This window comes from Strix uralensis, chromosome 1 (assembly GCF_047716275.1).
Source record: "Strix uralensis isolate ZFMK-TIS-50842 chromosome 1, bStrUra1, whole genome shotgun sequence".
NCBI lineage: Eukaryota > Metazoa > Chordata > Aves > Strigiformes > Strigidae > Strix > Strix uralensis.
Window position 1 is genome coordinate 108,355,716 of NC_133972.1, and position 24,600 is coordinate 108,380,315.

At 42.3% G+C, this 24,600-nt stretch overlaps 2 protein-coding genes and 1 long non-coding RNA gene across 3 annotated transcripts in view; 1 reads left to right on the forward strand and 2 right to left on the reverse strand.

Moving 5' to 3' along the window:
- LOC141946644 (uncharacterized) overlaps positions 1 to 6,916 on the reverse strand; it is a 30,608-nt gene extending 23,692 nt beyond the window's left edge. The window contains exons 1-2 of the long non-coding RNA XR_012629897.1: positions 5,967 to 6,916; positions 5,046 to 5,302 (exon numbers count right to left, since the gene is read on the reverse strand). This is a non-coding gene — a long non-coding RNA (uncharacterized LOC141946644). The remainder of the gene's footprint in view (positions 1 to 5,045; positions 5,303 to 5,966) is intronic.
- A 3,831-nt stretch (positions 6,917 to 10,747) lies between these two features.
- Positions 10,748 to 15,940, reverse strand: SEC61B (SEC61 translocon subunit beta). The gene is made up of 4 exons (XM_074876763.1): positions 15,780 to 15,940; positions 15,582 to 15,679; positions 15,133 to 15,234; positions 10,748 to 11,080 (listed from the first exon to the last, which is right to left on the reverse strand). The coding sequence occupies exons 1-4, from the start codon at positions 15,780 to 15,782 to the stop codon at positions 10,993 to 10,995; spliced, it is 291 nt and encodes a 96-aa protein (XP_074732864.1). The 5' UTR covers positions 15,783 to 15,940; the 3' UTR covers positions 10,748 to 10,992.
- Positions 15,941 to 16,048: 108 nt separating this feature from the next.
- ALG2 (ALG2 alpha-1,3/1,6-mannosyltransferase) lies at positions 16,049 to 17,935 on the forward strand. Its single transcript, XM_074876728.1, has 2 exons — positions 16,049 to 16,549; positions 17,008 to 17,935. The coding sequence occupies exons 1-2, from the start codon at positions 16,163 to 16,165 to the stop codon at positions 17,908 to 17,910; spliced, it is 1,290 nt and encodes a 429-aa protein (XP_074732829.1). The 5' UTR covers positions 16,049 to 16,162; the 3' UTR covers positions 17,911 to 17,935.
- Positions 17,936 to 24,600: the final 6,665 nt, after the last annotated feature.

Consider the following 24,600-nt stretch of genomic DNA (forward strand, 5'->3'; position numbering starts at 1 on the left):
CGAAGAAACTTCCAACTGATAATGTTGTGCAGAGAGGCATTAATCAGGGACCGATGGGCTAGCCCTCTACAAACACAGACAGAATGCAATTCTGGACCACAGAGACTGACTTCTGGGTCTGACTTCAGACTGACTTTGAATTTTTCAAAAAACAAAATTCCCCAAACTACTTAAGATTTTCTGTCTGTTCTGTGTAGTGTAAGTATTGCAAAAGTGAGGACACTTGCTTACAGATACAAAACATATTGGAAAAATCCTGCCTTTGTCATTGAAGAATGTCTCCACCTTTTAAACACTGGCAGTTGTTATTTATTTCCCCACCAGATGGAGTAGCATGTACAGTTTTGATGATTCCCACAGAGTGCTTTATTTATTTGGAGTGCATACTGTATTCTTAGTTAATATCATGGAACTACCTCTACTCAGTTCAGTAAATCAAAAATTCAAGCTCCAAAGACTGAATAAAATTACAGATAAAACTAAGAATCTTCTTTCCACAACTCTCCAAGACCGCTGATAATCTGAGGTATGCTTTTATTGAGGTTCTGCTCACCCTCAGATCTTTACCTCAACTGCTGCCCAGCAGAAATATCCCAAGTTTCAGAGGATGCAGACATTCAAGTCAGTGTCAGAAAGGCTCCAACAAGAATCACATGGTCATAGGATAATTCAGGTTGGAAGAGACATTGAAAGGTCATCTAGCACAACTCCTTGTTACCTACAACTCAAAGGTGGGTCACCTATGAGATGAGATCAGGCTTCCCAGGGCTTTAACCGTTGTGTCTTGAAAACATCCAAGGGAGGAGACTGCACAATTGCTCTGCTCCAATGCTTGACTGTTCTCATGGTGAAAAGGTTTCTCCTTATATCCAACCTCTCTCATTTCAACTTATGCCCATTGTTTCTCATCCTCCTGACATGGACTGCTGTGAAAGGCCTGCCTTCAACTTCTTCATGACCTCTGTGTAGGTATAGGAAGGCTGCTATTAAGCCTTTCCTTCTCCAGGCTGCACAGGTCCAGTTTCTTCTGCATCCCCTCAGAGAGCAAGTGCTCCAGCCCCTGACCACCTCTGCTGGATTTGTTGTCTTTCCCATACTGAGGGAGCTTAAAACTGGACACAGCCAATCTCTACTGCAAACTGATGCATTGTGCCACCACTCTCCTTTATTTCCTAGTATTGACAGCTCATGCATGGGCTAACTCATATTAGATGGACTTTATACTTTTATGTCAAGTGCACAGCATTACGTAGAGGAATATTCATAACTCAATGACTCCAGAAATCCTGAATTCTAGCCTGGCCTGTGTCACTGAATTGCTGTGAGGAGAGGATTAAATTCCTCAATTTCCACACTGATTCCATGCAAGGACAGCATACATCTCACAGGAAACATATATACAAAGTTCACCCCAACTCAGCAAGTCTGACTTGAGATAAACACTATCCTTTCTCCATGAACATGACAAAAGAACACATCCCCTAATGCCCTGGGATCAGTTTCAGAAGCAGGTGTGAGAGGGTGGGATCTACCCAATGTTTTCATCTGATACTGTTATTTTTCCTGGAAAAGGCAGGATGATGCTAGATCCCCTCAGCAGAAACCAAAGCAGTGCTTTCTGGCAATGAACACAGGTGGGCACATACACAAAGAAGTTGGAGTGGCATTGATGCAGTGCAGAAATGAAAGTGGAGGCAAAACACTGGCTTTGCTCAGATGTAAATGGCTTTATCCCACACACACAACAAAGAACAGGACCTGTGATTATTGCCCTTCTCAGCAAGCAAAAGGAGACAGTGCCTGTGCAAGACCAGCCACAACCAAGACCAAGATCAAGTCAGTTCTTCAATGAACTACATCCCACATATGAACTTGAGCTACATATGAATGATGTATGTCTTCTACAAAGTAGCAACTGCAACTAGTCAGGATATCAGGGGGGTGAACAGAAGCTGTACGATTGTTTAAAGCAGAAAAGAAGTTGAGGGATTAGTCTGGCCAAAACTTGAAGGCAGCAAACCGGGAGAATAAAGAAATGATGGTGGTATTGCTTGTTACTAATAGCTAGTAAGTATTAGCAGTTCTTAAACATTAATAATATCTCAGACTATTACGTTTTCTTTACTATCTTATTTCAAGACAAAATGTAAGTCAGCTTTTATTTTAAATTTGTTTCTGGTTCTGAATGAGAGACTGTTGTCTTCTGATGCACCTTAACGGTCTTCAGGGAGACCGTGCTGCAGGGGTTTTACCCAACACCATCAAGTGAGGGTGAGAAGTGAAAAGTAAGAAGGGAAGCACTGCATGAAAGCTCTTCTGTCACGGCAGGTGCTGGAAATATTTAGCTTGGGCATGTTAATTAGGCTTTACAGTAATGCTTTCAAGTCTGGGATCTGATGGTGTTAAATGCACAGTGAAAAAATGAAACGTTGTAAGTGAAAGTATTGCTTTGACTCCATACATTTGCCCATTTACAATGAAACAATTGAGTTACACCTGGAGTGCCAGAACCTGCAGTGCCGTCACTCTACCACTTTAATCTGCCTTTGCAGCTTTTTCACAGCTGGGTACTTCACAAAGCCATGTACGGTAAGATAGGATGTTGTTTTGGGAATGTATGCATTTTTATGACAAGGTTCGTTGTCATCTGATCCATGAATGATAATAGCAGCATTGTTCCCAACTTTAGCATTATCTGAAAGCCATTGTCTTATATACTACATGGTGGGGAAACAGGTTCTGGAGCATTAATACATCTGTCTCACAGCACTTTTCTACTAAACATGGTGATTAGATGGCTTTTTAAGACACTGTCTTTTCATTACTGTATGCTCATGCATTGTAGGGGCAAGGCAATACACTTCCTCACATCAATATCATCTTCCTAAAGTACAGGCATATTTACATAGCCTGTGAATCAGCTACAAATTTTACTAAGCCTGGCATGACTATGCCTAGAACCTCACTGCTAAAAGGTTTTTACATAGGGGGACAGCTAACTGCTGCACTTATCCCAGTGTAACTTCTTAGACAAGACATGGGAAGTTCATGTATCTTAAATTATGGAGTTTGATCAGTTTATAAAATGTTTTTATGTTGCACTGCCTGCAAGAGTAGGGAAAGTGAACTTTGTGGCATCGGTGTTATTTTCTCCCTCCAGGCTTTGATGTCTACCTGGCAAACATGATCCAGGTGTAAACATCCAGACATGTGAACCAAACTCTCTGGAAAACATCCATACTTCAGCCACTACATGTGACCTGGCTGGTCAGCACTGGCAATTACCTGGGATTACATGAATAGGGTTCTTCCCCAAAGCTTTTAGCATCCTGTCTACTTGAAAATGGGGAGAAGAGCACCCAGCCCTGAGACTCCTGATGGACAAATGCACCCAAGAGAAAGAACCAGGATTTTCATCCCAACCAACCTGCCAGAGGCTGCCAGAGGCTCTTAAGCCAGAGAGTAGGCAAGAGGGATGGGAGACAGGGCCACTGATAAAGTTATCTAAAAATCTGTGTTGTGAAGACAAAAAAATGAGCCAAACACTAAACAGAGCAGTTGGACACACAGATATCAGCTTGTAGTGACTTTAACTCTTTTTAGGGAGATATCCTAGAGACTGAACCCTTTTTTTATTGGCAAAGAAGTGCCTGGCAGAGTGGGTACACTTGCATTCCTAAAGCCCCTTTTCCTTTCAGAGAAACAGTTCAAGGGAAGAAAGAATAAAGGGTGAGTATATATTTATGTTTCCTTCCTTCTACTGGGATCACTGGGAATGCTGAGAGGTAATTCAGAAAAGTACACTTTTTTACTGAAATCATACCAGAAATTAACTTTTATGTGTTGCTCTGGCCACCTAGTACATGTTGGAGGCATCTTCTAGGATGGTCTGTGTGAAACCTATACATAACAGACATGGTGTAGGCTATTGAGAAGAACTTTATATAAATCAGTTTATGAGCCAGCAGATAGATCTGAATGCACAGGTGGTGAGTGAGAAATGAACAAGCAGAAGGCCTGGGAACAGTGCCTAGTGAATTTTGGGAAGGCACTCTCAAGCACGTCTGAGTTTTCACCCCCATCCTCCATGCAAAGTAGAGCATGGGGCTAGAGCCTGCTCTTATATGAAATGCTCTAGCTCAATGCCAACCTTGCACACAAGCCCAGACATAACATTTTTTTGTGAGGATGGTCAAAACCAGGGACAGGAGCTTAGAGAAACCTGCAGTGATGCAGACTCATCCCTGTGCTCCTGGCAGGAAGGCAATTGGTCTCACTAACTGCACCTTCAGCAAGTTTGTGAGGACACCAGATTTCAGAAAGTGATAGCTATGCTGGAGAATAGCACTGCAATCTGAGGGACCTTAGCAGTATGGAAAACTGGGCCAACAAAAACCTCTTGAAGTTCAGGAAGGACAAATGTTAAGTTCTGCCTCTTGGATGGAGCAACACCATGCAACAAGACATGGCCCGACTCACCAGAGAGCAATTCTACAGAAAAGGACCTGGGTGTCCCAGTGGACAAGTGGAACACAGAGCAGTAGAATGCCCTTGCAGCAATGAAATCTAAGCGTAAAACAAGATGCACAAAAAGCATGTCAAGGGAAGTAATCCTGAAGATACTCCTTTATCTGACACTCATTTGGAATACTGTGTCTACATTGTGGAAAATCTAAAGTTAACTAAAGTTAAATTTCACCTTAGAGAGGCAAGATTTGTGTCATTTATGCAGAGAAAAGTTCATCGAGTTACCCATCCTCAAGAAACACCAGGAAAAAGTGGGGAGAAAGGGCTATCACTGGAGGAAGTAGTGGCATTCCTTAAATATCAGGAAGGAACAGCTGCAAGTGAACTACCGTGCTTGGACACCAGGTCAAATAAAAGACCTCTGTCCTTTCTGCAGAACATAGATGTTTTTTCAGAGAAGCTACACTGTCATAGCCACAACAGCCTAAGCAACTGAGATACAAGGTTTGCTGCAAGAAGTCATTTTACTGAAAAATTTTCCCCTCAAAGTAGTCAGTCTTCATGCAATGGTCCATTACCTGATGCTCTTCTGTTCTTGAGTTTTCCATGGGCCAGAAAGTGGTCAGAAATAATTTCAGCTTGGAGGTGGAAAAATATTCTTGGAAGCAGAACTAGCAAAAACATTTTTCTTCCCACAGGTGTTGTGAGTTTCTTTCTCTGTTTAGAAACAGGGAGATAATCTCACTCCATAAACCCTTTCATTCAGTGGAGGCAATTCTATCATTCGGTAATTTTGGATGCAGACAGCAGGGAGATTAGTATTATTTAATATCACCTGGAACAGAGGAAAGAAAGGCTCTAATTCTGTTATCCACCACTGTGAGTTCCTCCATGCATGACTTTTCAACCTTCTGTAAAGTTTTTGCTTGTTTGTTTTTTAAATCATGCCCAAACGCCATAAAAGGTGATAAAAAAAAAAAAAAAAAAAAAAAAAAAAAGCTTTGCAGCAAGGGACATGGAAACAACAACGGAACAAAATTAGAAAGCTAGGTTTACCAAGCCCCACAACTGCATCAGGTTCAGATTCACACATAATTACAATAGTTTGGTCTTTTGCAAACTTCTCAGCAGTTTGTATCAAGCTGTTACATTTTTTCCTTCACAGATGTCTTCCTGAGGTGAGGAACACATATGCTCTCCTCCACTGATTACAACATATGCCGTACTCTAACTGCATGGTACTTTTATGTAAGAAAGGAGTAACATTACTTATCAGCCAATCTTGGGAATGTAAGGCAACATTGCTTTAGGTTCTTTTTCATATTACCGTACCAGAAAAACAATCAGAACAGTATCTAATAAACTTGGAAGAAGGTCTCGCAGAATGGTGTTTGATAATTAATAGATGTTGGGGATGCAGCCCCTCTGAAACTGGAGCATACTGACTGTAAATTTAGTTCTGATTTTATTTTGGAAGCATTTCACTGAGATAGTCTTACCTCTGCAGCATTTACAAATATATTTGATGTCTCTCTGTAGTATCAGAGGAGGAAAACAGGTCAGTTTTTACTCACTGATAAATGCTTGAACTGAAAAAAAAAAAAAAAAAAAATCACACTAAACTACCTAGAATTTCACTTTGTTAATATTAAGACAAACAGCTCTTTGGAAGGAGCAGTGCATGGAATGTTTTGCTTAGTTCTATTTTATGAAATGATAGCGTGACTTCAAAGACTTCCTCTATTTCTGGTTGGTCAAAAAATCGCACACACTTTTCTGGAAGGCAGTTGTGTGAAAAATCCTTCAAAATAAGAAACAAGGATAATTATTTGCAACCTGCAACCAAATGTGAGATAAAGGTGTCAGATCTGTGATGATGCACATCTGAAGCTGGATTTTGTCATAAGTAAAATGGGTCTGGTTCTGTTCACTATTGTTACCACCTGCCACATCTCTGCATCAGAGCATTTTCCTACTACATGACACAATTCAGTATAACCAGCAGCCTCCAGAGAAAAAAAGAGACAACTCGAATATAGAAGGAAGAAGAGAAGGTCACAATACATGTCAGGGATGAGGTATACTAAGTAACTTCACACCTGCTCTTACTTTGCCTGCCTTTCTTTTCACCAACTTCTGAAATGGAAGCAGAAATCACAAATGCTATACAATTTTACCTCAATAAAAAAAAAAAAAAAAAGGCAGACAGTCCCTCTTTCCCTCTTATAGCTCACATCCCAAGTTAAGAATCATTAATACTCTTAATGTATTAATAACAATGCCAAGTTGACAAAACATAGCCTTCTGAAACACACTTTTATAAACAGCTAATATGAGGATGCCAATGCAGCCTTATTATCAAAGCTGGAAGTATATAACAAATTAGCCTTTGAAGAAACAAGAGGCATCTCTTTTTCCAGACAAAAAAAAAATATTTTTCTACCAAGCCCCTCACAGAATCCATTAATATATTTATAAAATCATTTAGCCCTCACCACATGATCTCAGTACAGCATCCACTCATCTCTAGCTAACGCAGCTGAGGAAGAGAACACAAGCTGTTCTGCTTGTTTCTTTGCGCTGCTGTCACAGTGCAGTCTACTAAGGGTGCACTATCTTACATTTTCAGAGACACATCCATTTGCCTTTCTAAACTGATAAAGCGACCATACACATGTGCATGCATGCATCTTTACAGAGATATATATATATGCCTGTAGTAAAAGCATTATAACTTACTGTGAACAGTACTGGAGAGCTTACACTAGTTTATGTTATGTCTGATAGGCTCAGAGAGCTTAAGAAACAGCTGGAGATAGATGAGACATTGGAAAGAGCTGACAGTTTCTTTTTGGAGGGTAAATTCAGAGTTTGATGTGACAAAAGAAAAAAAAAAATCCTTCTGCTGCAAAGGAGCTGTGTATGTATGGGACAATCATGAATTATGCCCTTCACCTTGGTCCCTTCAAGAACGAGAAACATTGTGAGTGATTATCAGAGGCAAGGTATATATTGTGACATGATGGCAAAAGATGGGAGGAGTTCACATGCTATATGCACACTGTAAGAAAGGCTGGCCTGGATATTACCAACTAGATACCAGTAAATAGGGAAGGCGGGGGGGGAAGATTGTTTTCGTGTAGTAGAGCTGGCTTCTACACAGACAGCAAAAGTAAAAGGTAGTTCTGAAACATGAGAACTAATGAAGCCCACGTACCTACAGATCCATAGCTTGTGGGTGATTGAGTTTAGTGTGCAAAAAGGTGCAAAAGCAAAGATTAAGGTTTTTCCTATCATAAAGGCATTTAAGAAGTCTAGCTCTCACCCTGTTCTCTCTAGGTAACAAGTTAAAAGTGGGAGTCTTTTGCTCAAAGAGAACTTCAACAGTTTACCTCTTCCACCATCTACCTATTCCACCCAGCCCTCAAGAAGAGTGCCTTTCAGCTTCTACTCCTCTGCTAAATCATGCTGAAGTTGGCTCACATACTCAGATCTATTGCTGCAGGAAGGAGGGAAAGCTTAAGGGACACAGATGTACTCATGTACAACAGGATCATCTCCTTATAAAACACCTTGTTCACTTGAGCAATAGTGGAGCCTTAGGTTGCAAATATTTAAGTCAAGAATAAAAGATTCTAGTACTTTATTATATCTTCTATGGAAATATAAGTTCTTCCAGATTTCCTGAACCTTTATTGTTAAGGACACCAACTAAAGACCTTGTAGAGCCTTCTGTAGCACTTAAGTGAACTATATTTTCAATTTCTCACAGTCAGCTCAGCGAAGCTTGTAAGTCAATCACATACAAGTAGGAATAAAAACCCAAAGTCTTACTAATTCCTGATTGTCTGATATAAAGCTTTGCAAATGACCACCCTTTTTTCTTTTCCACCTATTATTGAAAGACTACTTTTCTGTATTACAGGTTAGCTACTGTTTATCAGCGTGGCCACAATTTATTCACCCAAGGCAAAAAGAATTTTAGATTCATTATCAGCCAAATTTCCAGTAAGTCTTTGCAACCTGCATTTATCTGTACTTCTGTGGAGCTGAAGTTTTGATAAACATTGATTGCAAAGAATCCACTACAGCTTATGTACATGAAATGCTAAAAATATGAGCATGAATTTCTAATACTTTCATGCTAATCATTAAAATGATCACAAGTTGAAAGCATACGATACAGAAATCTGTCTTTTTATCATGTACAAGGAACATCAAACAAAGCTATGGATGCTTCAGCTAGCTGCATCCAACTAAAGTATCACTTCTTTCATGAATTAAAGCAGCAAGGTTTTTTAAACCGTAGGAAAGCTCACACTTCCAAAATATAAAGCCAAGAAGGGGTGGGAAGTAATTTGTGCAAAACTAGAGACATTAGACTCTTTGACAGTGTATGCAAAAATCTATGATACAGGCCATTCTAGAAAACAAAATATTTAATCAAGGACAGCACTGCCAAAATAATGTTTTTATACTCAGTTGAATTAAATGTAGGCTGTATAGCAGTAAGCTTTCCCCCTGCCCCTTCTTCTCAGTTCATAGCCGATTTTGATCTTTAGAAGCAGCAAGATACCAGACAACCAAAAATACTGAAGGCTTTAAATGGACTTATTTGATGAGACAAAACAGCTTTCAGGGACCGGAAGTGTTTCAAAGAAAATTGTTTCCTGCTGTGTTAGAAAACTGGATCATCAAGAGTAAAGAAGTTACCTATTTAGCTATTACTGTTATCCATTATTCCTTTCCCTTACATTATTTTAGAGTACATTATTGTTTTCCCTTTGAGTACCACAAATTGTCAGCCTCACAGTCTGTCCACACGGTCAGTAGAACAACTGACTTGCATTTGGTCTTTTCTTAGGATTTTCTTTCTTGCCTTAAATGAAGTCACCAACTATACATATTTTATTTTCTTGCTAGGCAAAGCATTTAAATAAGAGATCCTTAACTCTACCTTTTGAAGTGGTGAGCTAATCCCCCTATTTGTTTTATTTTCCCTCGTGTTTTTACTTCCCTTCTATATGCATAGCGGTAAGTTATTTGTGGATCCTTTTCCCTTTGATGCGTGATTTACTTGGCTCAGTTTCCACCGCTTTAGTGCATTCTGCTACCCCACTGCCTTTGAGTCACCAGAATTCCCTGTTCCTTAACTTTCGATCCTCTGAAAACATAACCCTCCTACCATTACATTTTGTAAGACAATTTTCAGTTTCTGTTCCAAGTCTTCTATCTTTCCCTCTACATTTACACCAGGTATTATGGCGTAAGCACAGCTCAACGCAATTATCCTTAAAGCCCTGAGACCACATTCCTCATTCTTGTTTTTGTTCTGAACAGTTTCTTCTTTTCACAAGTAATGCTACTTCAAGAATTGCTTTAAAGGAAGGTGATGCATAAGAGAGGCTGCTTCTACGTAGCAGCAGTCACTTGAATCAAGGCTGCATAACCAAGAATATTATTTTCCCACTACAAGCTGGTATCCAAACAGGAATCATAACATGAACAACAGGCTAAAATAATTCTATCCCACTGTATGAAAAAGCCTGATTTGATTATCTGTATCTCAAGAACACATCAGCAGTGAGAAACAACTGAAACGCTAATGCACCAATATGTATGCACCTTTAAAAAGAGAAGGAAGAGCTCTCTGACTGTTGAAAAGGAAAATAAAGAACAACACACTGAAGGAAACTGGAGTGATTATCTGAAGAGCCACTTAGCCGTATCTCCGCCTGCTTGCATGTCCTGTTATTTAAAATGCAGCCATTGCTTTCCCAGTCCTCCCATTCCATTTTCCTCCCTAAGCCTCCTTGAAAAAGTCTGGACCTGCAGAAGAAACGTGTCTTTGACAACCATGCAATGATTCTTTTTAGAATCAGTTAGGTATCAGTTGATGTTCCTCAAGTACAGTTTGAAAAACAAGTATACTTACATACTTTCACATATAATGAGCAGTGAGCAAAGTTTAACTTGCATTTAGGAAATAAATGAAATAAATCCAGCTATTTCTCTGCAGTTAACAGAAGAACATGACCAGCTCACTTAGTGTCCCTCAGTTTTATTTCAACAAATGTGTTTGTGCACCTGATTTTGCCTCTCCCATTCACAAAAAAAAAACCTTCTGGCATAAAATTATATAGCAATGTACAGTATAGAAGAATCTGGTTTGAACTGTCAAATGGCATTTACGCAGAAATATGGTTATATATGAAAACTACAGGTATAATGTTTTAAATGTGGTATGTTGGAATAGGAGAAAAAAATACAGTTAAGACTGTTTCTATTTCCATATACAACTTTTATTGCAATACCTATATTCTAAGTGTACAGATACAAATATAAAATGACCCATGACAGACTTTAAACCTGCCCAAATAGCAAACTGAGAAATTAATTTGGTATTAGAGCCAAAGTTGACAGGACTTCAACAGGTGATAGAAGCTTCCCCAGTCTCTCTCCAAGAACAACCAGGATCCACCATATTTTTGGTCCAAGATGTATGCTTTAAGTTGGCAGCTGAGTCTATGAACGAGTGTATTTACCCCAGATGTGCAGCATAAACACAGAAGCAATAAAAAGAAGGCTCATGACCAAAACTGGAACAGGCCCACTAAAAATAAAGAAAAAAAATGCATTAACATAAAAAAAGAGTCTGCTTTGTCCAAAGGCCAGTCATTATCAGCCAAGTGAACTCATCAGTTCATAAGCAATTGTACGAGAAAACTTGGTCCATTCCCATAGAAATACCTGAAAGTACACAGAAATGAGATAGCCATCTCTATCAAAAACCGCTGCTGCCCCTATGTTTTTAAAGACACAGTTTTACACACCCTAAACATTATGTAACTATTGAGCACAACATAGTAACAAAACCCCCACTTATTTAAAAAGTAATTAATGGCTCATTATTATTCATTGTTGTGAAAACGATCTCCGGAAAATTATCATCTGTATTTACTACTCAGATAGCCACCTGAGCAGAGATGTAGTCAGATACAAAAACCAACAGAGTCCTCTAGCGGCTAGTAAAATTTTGGCATAAAATTTGCATTAGCTCTTTTTTCAGAGGTTTGATTTCATTTGAAAACAACGGCAGCAGTGGGTGAGAGACTGCTGTTTTCTTGAAAAAGACATACAGAATGTCAAAGTTAACTCCATTGTTAAATCATTATATAAATTAACAAATTTCTTAACTTTTTTCCTTCCCACTTTTATACATTGTTTAGAGATTGAATAGTGATGTTTTTAGAAAACAGTTTAATCTTAGGGTACATGTTGAGGGACTAAATCAGCTGCTTCACACTGTTGAGACACAACAATTATGTGCACTGTTATACAATTACACACACTCAACGCTGCTTCATACAATCTCATTTCTGATTTTCAAACTGCCATTGGGAGAAACACCATTAATTCTGTTATCCAGCCTAGATTACCCTCCAGGTTACTGTTTATAAGCAGTTAAATGTTACCTGAATACAACAAAAACAAAACCAAAAAAAAAAAGTAAACAGAAGCTGAAAATGGATTGAAACAATTTACTAACATATTTTTCTATGACATCATGGTCCATGTACTTCAAGTGGTTGTAACTGTAATCTTACACTGAGTTTTTATTATCTGTGATACTTAGACTTATTTGGGTATGGAGAACTCTGAACACAGACATAAAGCATTCAGCAAGTAAACCAATGACAAAATGTGCAAAATAAAAAAAAGTCCACACACAGTGACTACATAAGCAACCCCTAACAAGAGGTATCTTTCACTAAGCAACAGAATGTACTTCTCAATCCCCAGTGTTTTATATATATTTGAAGTTTATGTCCTACATAATACAAATTGTAACATCAGGTGCACAAAATTCTTACACTGTACCTGAAATACTATTTAATTCATTTGAGCCTTTAGCAGTAGTAATACATCAGCTACTCTTCGCTGAAGGCACACAGCAATAGAGGAGCACCACGAACCAGAACAGAGCAACATGGAATTAAACAGGGGGGCCTGTTTGTGCGTTTCGTGGCTTTTTTTAAACATGCAGATGATATTGATCCCCCTACAGAATAATCAGCTTTCCAGTACTGACATGTGTCTCCCGTTTCCTCCAGTCCCAAAGACAACCTGCTGGAACCCTGCAATTCTCCTCCATGCACCTGAATCTTCTCAGCCCACCACGCAGGTTAAATAAATAGATAAATAAACCGATTCAGGCACCTCTAAAGATTTGGTACTGTGCGTTCTCAGAATGTCTTTCATAAGGCTGCATATTACACCACAAGCCCAATTTGATTCTCTGTCATGGCTCCACAGGAAACACCACCTATAGATCTTTAAGCAAGAAAGCTCAAGACAAGATACAGGGAACCAGGTACCAAGTGCCACAGAATACCAAGTGCCAAGAGCAACAAGTTTGGCTTTAGTCTTCTTTTCTAAGTATGCGATGCTCAATCTGAGTTTTAAAGAGAAAAATATCATATCCCACTCTCAATCAGATCCCCCACAGCTCACTTTTGCTAGTAACATTTTTAAAGACATATGTATTTTGTAGCATTCCGTACTACAGATCAACGTACTTTCCTGAGGCAAACCAAAATTGCTTATTCAACATATTTATTATTTCTGATGTTGGGTACAGATACTAAATACCTAAAGCATCAGAGGTATAATTATGCACAATGTAAAATATAAAACTTTTGATCGAGAGAGGAATTCTCCTGATCATAGCTAGCATGAAGTAATCTGTTCTCAGGTTATTTTTATGTATTTTTTCATAATAATTTTAAGAGCTCATATTTTAAACAACATGAGAATACACAAAAGGCTAAGCTTTCACACTGCTTTATGCAGTGGTAATCACAACCATTTTTAAAAACAACTTCTTCTGAAGCACTTTACTGAGGCAACTTCAACCCCTCTATAACTCATTTCCATTTTTAAGCCTACTGAATAGGACAGAGATCATAACAACTGGTTGCTATGGAAAAAAACATATGTATTAAAACACATGGAAAACTGCAAGCAAGAAAGTTGCTCCCAAGCCATGGTTCAGAAAATGTTACCTCTAGTGTGCAGGTGATTTGTAAAACCAACTCACTTTTACAGATTTGTATCTTACATTAAAAGCCTGACCGTACAGCTACCTATGGTAGCTTGCAAAAAAACCCACTCCTAGTGTTCCAAAACCTTAAAATTGGGAACCACTGTGTTGCAACATAAATAGAAGGGAAAAATCCATCTACTAACCTGCTCGTATTGAAGATTTGAACCACTGAGTGAGTGGCCATTCAACATCAAAAGTGAAACCAAAAGATGCAAAAGGAAACTTACTGAAATTGGTAAAGCTGCTTTGACAGCTTGCATCACAAATCTATTGACAACAAAAAAAAAATCTACCTAATGGTAGAACACGTCTGTATTTTCTGTTTCTCTTATTCTTTTCTTTTAATTGAGCTTTAGTAGACCAAACAACACAGAAAATAGTTGCTTTGCCTATTTGTACAGATTTGCTCTAGAACACTATTGTTGCTCGTTGTCTTTTTCTTTTCTTTGCCTTGTCTCCTCTCTGGATTCAGAATGGAGAAAGCAAGACCTGCAGTAGCAGAACACCACTACTTTGAAGGCTTGCTGTATAGTTTTTGGTTTTTAAAGTGTCAAGCACATATGAAAATGAAAACGTATGACAACATCAGAGCACAGATTACTCATGGAACAATCACCAACTAGACTATCACCAGCCCTTCCCCAGATGTTCTGTTTGTGTAGCCAGCAGCAGCCCTTCTAAATGGCTCCAGAATAAAATATTAATGGATTCTAGAAAAAAAGAAGCAATAGGGACATCCCTGAGTGTCTTCAGTCTCTTCAACCCAGTAAGAACAGGAGGCCATGAGGTATAACTCCAGAAGAAGCACAAGCTCCTACTAAGGGTATGACTTAGCACACACCCATCAGCTGAAATACACCTTCCACCTTCGTTACCCAAGTATTAGGCTGCAAAGCTTGTTTGGGAACCTGATCTGAATGATTCAAACCGGCCAAAAAGTAAAAACTTAGTCTCTTTACAGCTTAAGGGGGACTACCACAGATACTTGACCACAATGTTGGAATATTCACCCTGTAAAAACAGAGATCTACAAAGTATTGGAATGCTATTCACTTTTCAAGCTTAACTGAAATAATTTGTCTTCAGCTTTTTAATAAAAACACCTCAGATTCTGCAAGCATTTAGCATATCAGTTATGTTTTCAAGGAGGGAGGGGCACAGGATCACAACATATCTATCAATAAAGAAAAAAACAAAAGTTTAATTAAAAGAGAACAAAACCATGCACATAGATGCCTAAATTCACTGTGACAAGTAATCTTTCCAAACTTCAGTGGGATTGCTTGCAGTCTTCAAAGACCACTTAAGGTAAGTCTAGGCAGGTAAAAAAATATAACTGGTACCTACTTTTTTAAAGCCTCTATAACTTTAAAAACTACATCTCCGTATTTACAGAGTAATAAAATCTTTTGTCCCAAATCTATCTAAGCAGCCATCAATTCAGTATGTTTTCCCATGCAGACCAGAACATTGATCTGTCAATTCAAAGACTGAAGGATTACACAAGCAGGTGAAATATACAGCCCCCAAGTCTGCCACCACCCAGATATCCAACTTACACTTTGAGCCCTGGAGAGTCCTCAGTGTAGAATCGCCACATCCCACCAGTACCTGTGGAAGTGGCACGGCCCGCACTTCTTGTCCCACAGCTGGCATTCTTCCTTTAGGGGATAACAGAATGAAACAAAGACCAAAACACGTCAGCAGCCTGCCAGCTTCTAGCACCAAGCACCCCAAGAGACTCCGCAGAAGCAAGAGCCTTGCATCAGCCTGTACAGCTAGGCGAGCAGAGGGCACGACGGCCGGCATAGCACTGCCCGGGGCCGCGGCCAGGCGCACCGAGGACCGGTGAGTGAGCCCCACAGGAGCCCTGCCGCACACCCCGGGGAAGCACACAGCTCAGCCCCTCTGCACCGTCCCTCTGCCCCCCGCTGGGGCTGCCCAGCCACAACCACAAAGGACGGGGCGGGGGGATTGCCCCCACCACTAAAACGCCGCGGGCACCCACCTCTGCCGGACAGTGGAGCCCGCCGCGCGGGGAGCCACGGCCTTGCTGGGGGAGCGGCCGGAGGAGCCGACGCTCGTGGCGCTGGGGTTGGGCCCGGGCTGCGGAGAGAGAAGAGAACCGGGAAGGGGTGAGAGGCGGCGGGCACCGCCAGGGGAGAGGGGGCGCCTCAGCCACCCCCTGCCCCAGGCAGGGCCTCACCATGGCGACAGCGGCGCGGGGGATCGGCACAGCCTCACAGACGCTCCTGTACGGCCGCTCCGGCCACGTCCCAGCCCGCAGCAGGCCCCGCCCCCGCGCCGCGCCGCGCCCCCCGGGGCCCCGCGGCTGCCCGGGATGGCGCCTGAGCAGCACCGGCCCCTTTTCCCTCCCCCTCCTCCCTCAGCCGCCGGTTGCCGAGAGAGTTCACCCCGCGCGACTCCCCGGTCGCACTCGCCCCCTCACCGGCGGCCGGGCCGGGGCGACCGTGCAGGGAACGCGCGGGAGGTGGCGCCGGGCAGCGCCGCGGCCGCCCGGCGGGCGGGGCGGAAGGGAAGGCCCGGGAGGAAGCCTGACGTGTCCTGCGGAGGCCGCTGGGCTTCCGCATGCGCGCAGCTGCCCGGGACGTGGCTAGCGGGCGGGCGGCCCCTGCTCCCCCCGCGGCAGGCATGGCGGCAGCGGCCGGGGAGGGCCTGTCCGTGCTGTTCCTGCACCCGGACCTGGGCCTGGGCGGGGCGGAGCGGCTGGTGGTGGACGCGGCGCTGGCGCTGCAGGCGCGGGGCTGCCGGGTGCAGATCTGGACGGCGCACTACGACGCCGCGCGCTGCTTCGCGGAGGCGCGGGGGCTGCCGGTGCGGCGGGCCGGCGGGTGGCTGCCGCGCAGCCTGTGGGGCCGCGGGCACGCCCTGTGCGCCGCCCTGCGCATGGCCTTCGTGGCGCTGTACGTCCTGCTGCTCAGCGGCGAGCGCGCCGACGCCTTCGTCTGCGACCAGGTGCGGGCACGGGATGAGACGGGCCTGGGTGCGTGGGGGCGCCGTCGCCGTTTGCGGCCCCGCTGCTGCGGCGGGGGGAGGCCCGAGGGGAGGCGGGGGGGCGGCCGGGCTCCGGGGCAGCTGGGGGGAGAAGAAGCCACTGCCCCCTGGGCTCTCCGGTGGCGGGCCTTGGCGGGAGGAGGGGAAGGCCCAGGGCTCGAGCGAGAGGAGGCTCTTGGCGGCCGCACAGGCCGAGGTGAAGGAGGAAATCTAGAGCCGCGGCAAGAGGTCCTGGGTGAGGGAGTGCAGCTTGATGTGCTTGTGGAGGGGAGGAGGAGAACGCACTTGGAGTTCTTGCGAGTCCTCTTAAAGGACTGGCTCTCGGGGCATGGCTCTGAAATCACATGTACGCGCCAGCAGCACTAGCGCAAATAACGAACGAACGTTTTCTCTTATCCTGTCTCTCCTGGTGGATCTAGGTGTCTGCTTGCATTCCTATACTTCGACTGGCCAGAACCCGTAAGAAGGTTTTGTTTTACTGTCACTTTCCTGATCAGCTTCTGACCACGAGAGAATCTTTCCTAAAGCGCATCTACAGATTGCCGCTCGACTGGCTGGAGGAGTACACGACTGGCATGGCAGACTGTATTGTTGTGAACAGCAGGTTCACCGCCAGTGTGTTCAAGGACACATTTAAGTCCTTATCTCACATAAACCCAGATGTCCTCTACCCATCGCTCAACATCCGTAGCTTTGAAACAGTAGTTCCTGCAGACATAGCTGACCTGGTACCAAAAAAGAAAAAGTTCTTGTTTCTTTCCATTAATAGGTATGAGAGAAAAAAGAATCTACCATTGGCTCTCGAAGCTTTGAGTGATCTTCGAGGAAGACTGGATTCTCATGAGTGGAAGGAAGTTCACCTGGTTATGGCAGGTGGTTATGATAAACGGGTTCTGGAAAACGTGGAGCACTACGAAGAGCTGAGGAGACTTGCGGTCAGGCTTAGTGTTGACGACCATGTCACTTTTCTGAGATCATTCTCAGATGAACAGAAAATGTCCCTTCTTAATAACTCTGTATGTGTGCTTTATACACCAAGCAATGAACATTTTGGCATTGTTCCTCTGGAGGCAATGTATATGAGGTGTCCCGTTATAGCGGTTAATTCAGGCGGCCCTTTAGAATCAATCTTGCATAATGTTACAGGATTTTTGTGTGATCCTCTGCCAACGCAATTCTCTGAGGCCATGGAAAAAATTGTGAGAGATCCTCTCTTAAAGGACACAATGGGAGCAGCTGGGAGAGCCAGAGTTATGGAAAAATTTTCCTCAGAAGCATTCACAGAACAGCTGTACCAATACATATGCAGATTAACACAATAAAATTGTATTCCCATATTGTATTTTACAGCTTTGTATCTCTCATTTGTATAGTGGACCAGTATTCATTGTGACTATGATGAAGAACCCGAGACATCTGAATTTACTTGTTATTTTCTTGTGCTGCCTTATGTTGCTCGATACAAAGAACAAGCACATGTCCCACTGTCTTATTAGAAGGTGAAAATTTTCATGTGATAGGCTGATCTACCATTGTAGGAGTTCTTTTCTGTACTGTGCCTTGGAAAAATGCGTAGTTAAATGGCAGTAACTTATTAGGAAATTATGGCACCCTTTAATACTGTATGGTATGACTGATTCAATTTGCAAAATGCGGATTTGTACAGATGAGACAAGCGTAGCTTTATTTTTATGCATTTAAAATGTTCATCGGTTATTTTTCAGTAAAAGCTGTCTCAGCTGAAGTATGGCAAGATTTGCACAGTCAAACCAATTGCATGTTTAAAAAAACCCAGCACTGTTAGGGACATGAATGGTATGGTTTTAAAATGATTGACCTTTTACTGTACTTCTCTTCCTAAATTGCATCATGTAGTCACACTGGGTGTCATAAACAAGCTTACAGGTGTGTGGAAGCTGAGACTAGAATAAAAGCAAGGACATAAGACTACCTCAGGCAGAAATGTGAGTGCTGAAATTCTATGTCTATGCAGTTCAAGTGTAATACCTGGGTTTGGGCAAGGAATATCTTGATTTTTTTTATCTACCTCTCTTTAGCACATCTTTATTAGTTGGTTGTTCTGTTTGTTTTCCAGTAACTAACTTACACAATCCATACAGTTGAATTTTAAGTCTGAAAATGGATTGAGTAACTATACAGTTTCCTCATTCTTTGAAATCCAGTTTTATCTATAAAATACAATTCTGTAGTCTGAATTCTGCAATTTGTATTTAAGATAGTTTCAGGCATTTTCACATTTAGTACTTCACAGCAGAGAGATCAGTCTTTCTGTTGCTTAGGACTGCAACCCAGGTGTCCGTATAAAGCTTATTTAAAGAAAAACAAAAATCCACGATCAAAGTCTGTCCTTGTCTTTAATCAGGAAGTTGGGATGCTATAATGCTTGTTTATGGATTGGGAGCAGGTGGTCTCACAGGTCCTGTTTCCAACATTTCTGTTCATGTCAGAAGAACTGGCAAGCCTGAATCTATCATCTCTCTTGCATTTGTGCTCCTTCCCCACCCTTTAAAAATTTTTCCTAAACCTTTGTGCAGCTTTTTCAGGATGGGTGTAGCAATGAGTGACTAAAGGGCTCGTAGAGTGTGAAGGTAATCTGTGGTCATTGATGTTAACGCCTTCAAGATGTGTTTGGTCAGGGTTTTAAACTCCGGTGAGAAGGTGCAAGATGGTTGGAGCCAATTCCTGTGGTTGCTTAGTCTATGTTATATTCTGCTCTCCAGGTCGCACTGGAGTTAACCTGGAGCCTAAGGTACACACCAGTGCACCCTTGCCAGCGTAGCTGCAGGGGTAGCTCCCTTTATGCTCAAACCTTGGTCTCCAGCCCTTTCCTGAGCTGTGTTGCTGGCCGGCATGTGCCCAGCCCCATGCCCTGCAGCTCCTGTTGGCTGGATTTCATGACCCTCGGAAGTTCTAGGGCTGTCTGTGGCCCTCAGGATGAGGTGTCTAGGACTCGCCTACCCCAGAGCCTGGAGAAGCCTGTCAGACTGGCTTATCACTGGAGAAGCACCTGGCTCTACCAGGAAGATATGCAGACCTCTGGAGGAGCTCCACCATGTTTTGCTCCACCTTCCATACTATCCCCAGAAGAGGAGCCTATGGATATAGGCACCATCCACCTCACTCCTTATCCCAAGAATGAGAACACAGGTGGAGAAAAGGGAATTGCTTTACTGTGGTAGAACTGGCAACTACTGCACCAACAAACCACCTGCCCTGACAGTCATTTGGTGCAAGTACATGTGAGGCAGCTGGTGTGGCTGGCAGACTTTTGGGTTGGAAAACAACGTTGGTGATGAATGGACAGTTAACAAAGTAGGGAGGGAGGGAGAACTGGCAGACAAGGTGGGGAGAGAAGCAACTCATCCCTCAGTTGTATTCCAGGTTCTGGTGGTAGGTCAGCACCATTGTTGGTTCTTCTGCTACCTCAAGAATGTGCTACCACTCCTCAGAGGCAGCTTTGATTTTCAGGTGCTGCTTGTCCCAGATGTCATAATTCCTCTTCAGTGGGAGTGAGCTGCCTAAAGAAAAAGACATAGGGTCACGGGTCCTGCTTTGGGCCAGATTCTAGGAGAGTATGGCCCCAATGGCCCAGAGGCATCTGCTTCCACAATGAAATGCCAGTCAAGGCCTGGGCAGGGCTGTGAGGCAGGCTGTGGTGAATGCCTGTTTCAGTTCCTCAGAAGCTGCACATGCTTCTTATGCCCATAGAAAGTGAGGCCCCTTCCAAGTAGGTGCTGTTATAGGAGCCATGATACTGGAAAACCCTGTTAGGGATCATCAAAAGAAGCTGGCGAATTCTAAGAAACTCTGCACTTCCTGCATGCTAGAAGGGAATGAGCAGAAAACTGCTTTCTGAACCAGGTACACTATGAGGATTCTTGTGATACCATTTGGTCTCTCATGTGCTCTGACCACCTTCCATCGTTGATAAATGATGTGCTGCACAGCCTGCTTGATAACTATGTAGCGGTATTCTTGGTATCTTCACGTTCTCCAATGCTCAACAGGAACACAGACTATGCTGAGTAAGTCCCGAGTCACCTGCAGCAGTGGTGACTCCATGTCAAACCCCAGAGATTTGCTCTTTTCAGCAGCACAGGGTAGAGTTCCTGGGGTACTTGGTGGACCCCAACTGCTGGCATGTGGATCCCAGGTAGGTTGACGCTACCTTAAGCTGGCAGGCTCCTGTGAAGGGCCAAAAACCCCCATACATCTTTTTGACAAAAAATAATGGAGCACTGGCAGTGGAGGTAGAGGGGCAGATCAACCCATGTACCAGATTGTCCTTGAGATGCTACTCGATGGCTACTGATTTGGAGCATAACAAACCTAGATGCTCCCAAAAGGTACTAAAGGAGTTGGTGGGCAGGGGTTGTCACTCTGGGTGCAGAGGAGGTTAGAGAAGCCTATGGATCTGCCTCTGCATACTGATCACAACTCCTTGCAGGGCTTGGGGTCGAAACAGAAACTGCAGGGTGGCCATGGGGTCAAGTCTTATGACACATAGCTGCAAGGAGTCTGTGGGGGCAAGCCCTGCCTTAGTCTGAGAGCCAATCTCCATGGTACTCAGCTCAGGGCCTGAGAAGGCCTGAGCTAACTGCCAGGGAGCAGCAAAAACAAGACTCTTCCACATCAGAGAACAAGCCAGGAGCCAAGGATGACCACAATGAAGGCTGGGCAATGATCTCACTGAGAAGGTGCAGACCCACAGCTCTTGAGATGGACAACTAGAGAAGGGGTGGTGTCAAAAGAAGGTCCTATCAACAGTTCAGTGATCATCAGGCAGAAACAAGGTAACATGTCAGGTTCAGGTTCAAACCAGGAAAGCCAAACAGCTCAAGGAAGGACTAGAAAGAGGTGCATCTATAACACAGCTCACGCAGAAACTGAAGGCCCTGGCCTGAGTGTAAATGGAGCCCCTGCACCCATGAGCAGTGGCTGTGGGTGGAGGCCCCAGGTGGGGCTGGTCAGGGTCGGTAAGTCCTGTTGGTTTAATGATTGCTGGACTGTTGAGAGACACTGCCACCAAGTTGCTTGCATACAGTGGGGTTGTGCCCCAGCTGGTGAGGTCTCTGCCCTGCGTGCTGGGATAACCCTTGGCTCCTGACTTATGGGCCCATGTGGAGCATGCTAACTCTTGCAGCTCCCTGACAGCTGAGGGACTTCTTGAGACAGTCGTAGTTTCTTCGTGTTATTCAAATGGATTTTTCCTCGATCACTTTTTCCATTTTCCCTTTGAAATTCATGGAAATGTTTACATTCATAACACCCAACTACAAGAACCTCCACAGTTTAACTCCCCACTGCATGAAGACCACCTTCTTCAGACTGTTTTGAATCTACCTCCTGCTTGCTTCATTTTAAGCCTCTTAATTTTTCCTTTAGAAGAGGCAGTGAACAACTAAACCCTATCCATCTTCTCCACACCATTCATAACTTCAGTATAGTTGCAAAGGCCTCCCTTTTTCCTATCCCTTCTCACTTGCTCCTGCTGGAGGGGTACTCTATGCTGCCTCCCCCAGAACCCACCTTGGCATGGGATAAGGCAGGAGATATGAATATGGTGGGGTTTTTTTCTTGTTTAATTAATCTGCCCTAGGTTACCTCTTGGCAGGGCAGGCACAAATCAACTCCTCTTTGGCTCTTTGTGGTTTAGGTTCAGTAATCTTCAGTAATCCTGGGTGGATTGCAGTTTGAAGAATAACATTACATCTGTATAAATTGCCTCAGGGTTTTTTGATGTGTCCAGTATTTATCTTAATCTTCTGTTTTAAACTGAGTGTTACTGTTGCGTGTGAGGAAAGCTATGTTCTAATACCACGTAGTGTCTCAGAAAGTTAACTATGTTCTAATACTATATAGTGTCTCAGAGCTGTAATGTTTGAGATTAAAGCTGTGGTTGTCCTTAAATGTTTTCAGATTATGCGGTGACTCATATTGATATGTTCTCTTGCACATCTCTTCATCTAGTCCCATACTGTCCTTTCACTACTGCTGTTTTAAAGACCCATACATGAAAACAAAGTTTTAGGTTTACAGAAGAAACTTTTTGTTTCAGAAGTGCAAGCACTCAGTCAGTTCCTTATTTTATTCCGGTGTAGCTTTGTTTCCTCTCTACTTCCTCTCCTCCTTTTTGGACATCCAACAAGAACCTTGACTATGCAAGTAGAATGCACGATGTCCTTGTCGGTGATGAGCCACCTGTCCATTAAATAAAATCAGCTTCATCATGAGAAGACAATGAGTGCCCCCATATTTTACAAGTCAGCATGTTCTAGGGAATATCAAGTACATTTTGGTGTGCTGTCTCTAGACCAATACAGTACAAGAAAACAAGGCTAACCAGTGTTGTTTCCAAACTGGCAGGTTTTTAAAGCAATGATTATTTGTACCTGTTTAAGAAAACCATACTCTTTGTGTGTATATCTTTCCTCCTTTCTCCTTTATTTAAATAAAAAATTATTTAAGAGAGTTTGATTTAAATCAATTTGCAAATGCCTTGTGCAGTCTGCTATCAGAAGAAATATTAAGTATTGGACTAGTACAATTAAATAAATTATCATTACCCTACAAGAAAATGGAGGTTTTACATTCATATCCCACCAGTGTGGTGTGAAGAATGATGCAACAGGAAGAAAATGGTTGCAAGGAGGAATTCAAGTCCTATCATCTCCTTCCCATATTTGCACATCCTTCTACCTATATACCTATAGGTATATATATATACCTATATATATAGGTATATATACCTATTTGGTATATATCTATACCAAATATATAAAAAGAAGCCAAATAAAGAAGTCGTTCAAAGTTTAGTTGGAAAAATAAGGGTGGAGTACATACAGGGATACTAGGTGTGAACAAAGGAAAGCAAAGAGAGGTGATTAGGATTTAGAGTTTCTTCACTTACCAATACTGTGGGCTGAAAAGTGGAAACCCACAGTTTTCCTTCTTCAGTTTACCTTTAATGCCTATAGTAAATTAAATAAACCACAAACAAATCTTTTCATGCACATAATTTTTATACACTCTTTTTCAGTTTATAAAAAGAAGTCAGAAAACCAGCAATTTCAGGACTAAACCAGCCTGCTAATGCTGCTTTTTTCCCTCTCCCCACCCCCTTCATTACTATTTTTTACAATTTTACACAATATAAAAAATTTATAGATTTTAACATTTACATGGAGTCTATAAAAACCTCATGCTACATTATCATATTGCTAAACTTTATTCTTTTTTATTATGGCTTTATTATTCTCTCTCATGGATGAAATGGCTGATATTTTATTTTGAATTGTAATTTATTATACAGTTAATATCACAGGGATATTTTCAATGAAACAATAAATGTAGAATACTGAAAAAATATAGTATTATGAAAGGGGTATATTCAATAGCATGAATGTTAACACAAAGAGTAGAGAAGGAAATAGACATTTTAATTATAGTTACCTTCATCTGCTTTTATGGTGAAAGCAGAACATGTGACCCAAAAATAAATAAATCAGAGGTTAGTCTCTATTGATTTATGGATGTGCAGTTCTTCAGTGCTGGTTATTTTATGCCCAAGACTAACTGAGCTGATTCCAGATTTTTGCACTGTTAGTCATATGGGAAGACCAACAAGTTTGACCTCATGAACTCTGAGGCAAATCTATTAATATTATGGTATCTTTATGACTCCAATTCCTGTGCACTGAAAGAGAAGAAAAATGTAACGATTGAGAAAATGAAAATAGAAATCATTTGGAGTTGTTTTACATGGAGAAAGGGTTTTAAAACCCTTACATAAGATAATCAATCACTGGGAAATTAGCCTTCAAACAACCTACATGACAACTGCAGGCACATACCATATTTTAATTTAATGAACTTTTCCCCTCAAAATTATACACAGAACTCCTGCACTGTATAGCAAGATTTGTAAAAGACAGAAAATTGAGAATCTCTCTTCAGTTATTCCCAGGCAAAAGTAAAAAAAAAAAAAAAAA

What these genes read in the sequence shown, in the direction of transcription:
- SEC61B (XM_074876763.1), bottom strand. An exon ending in GGCTCCACTGTCCGGCAGAG is followed by an intron (nt 15,235 to 15,581) that starts GTGGGTGCCCGC and finishes TATCCCCTAAAG; the next exon opens with GAAGAATGCCAGCTGTGGGA. An exon ending in GACTCTCCAGGGCTCAAAGT is followed by an intron (nt 11,081 to 15,132) that starts GTAAGTTGGATA and finishes CTTTATTTTTAG; the next exon opens with TGGGCCTGTTCCAGTTTTGG.
- ALG2 (XM_074876728.1), top strand. Translation starts at nt 16,163, where the DNA reads ATGCGCGCAGCTGCCCGGGACGTGGCTAGCGGGCGGGCGGCCCCTGCT. An exon ending in ACGCCTTCGTCTGCGACCAG is followed by an intron (nt 16,550 to 17,007) that starts GTGCGGGCACGG and finishes TGGTGGATCTAG; the next exon opens with GTGTCTGCTTGCATTCCTAT.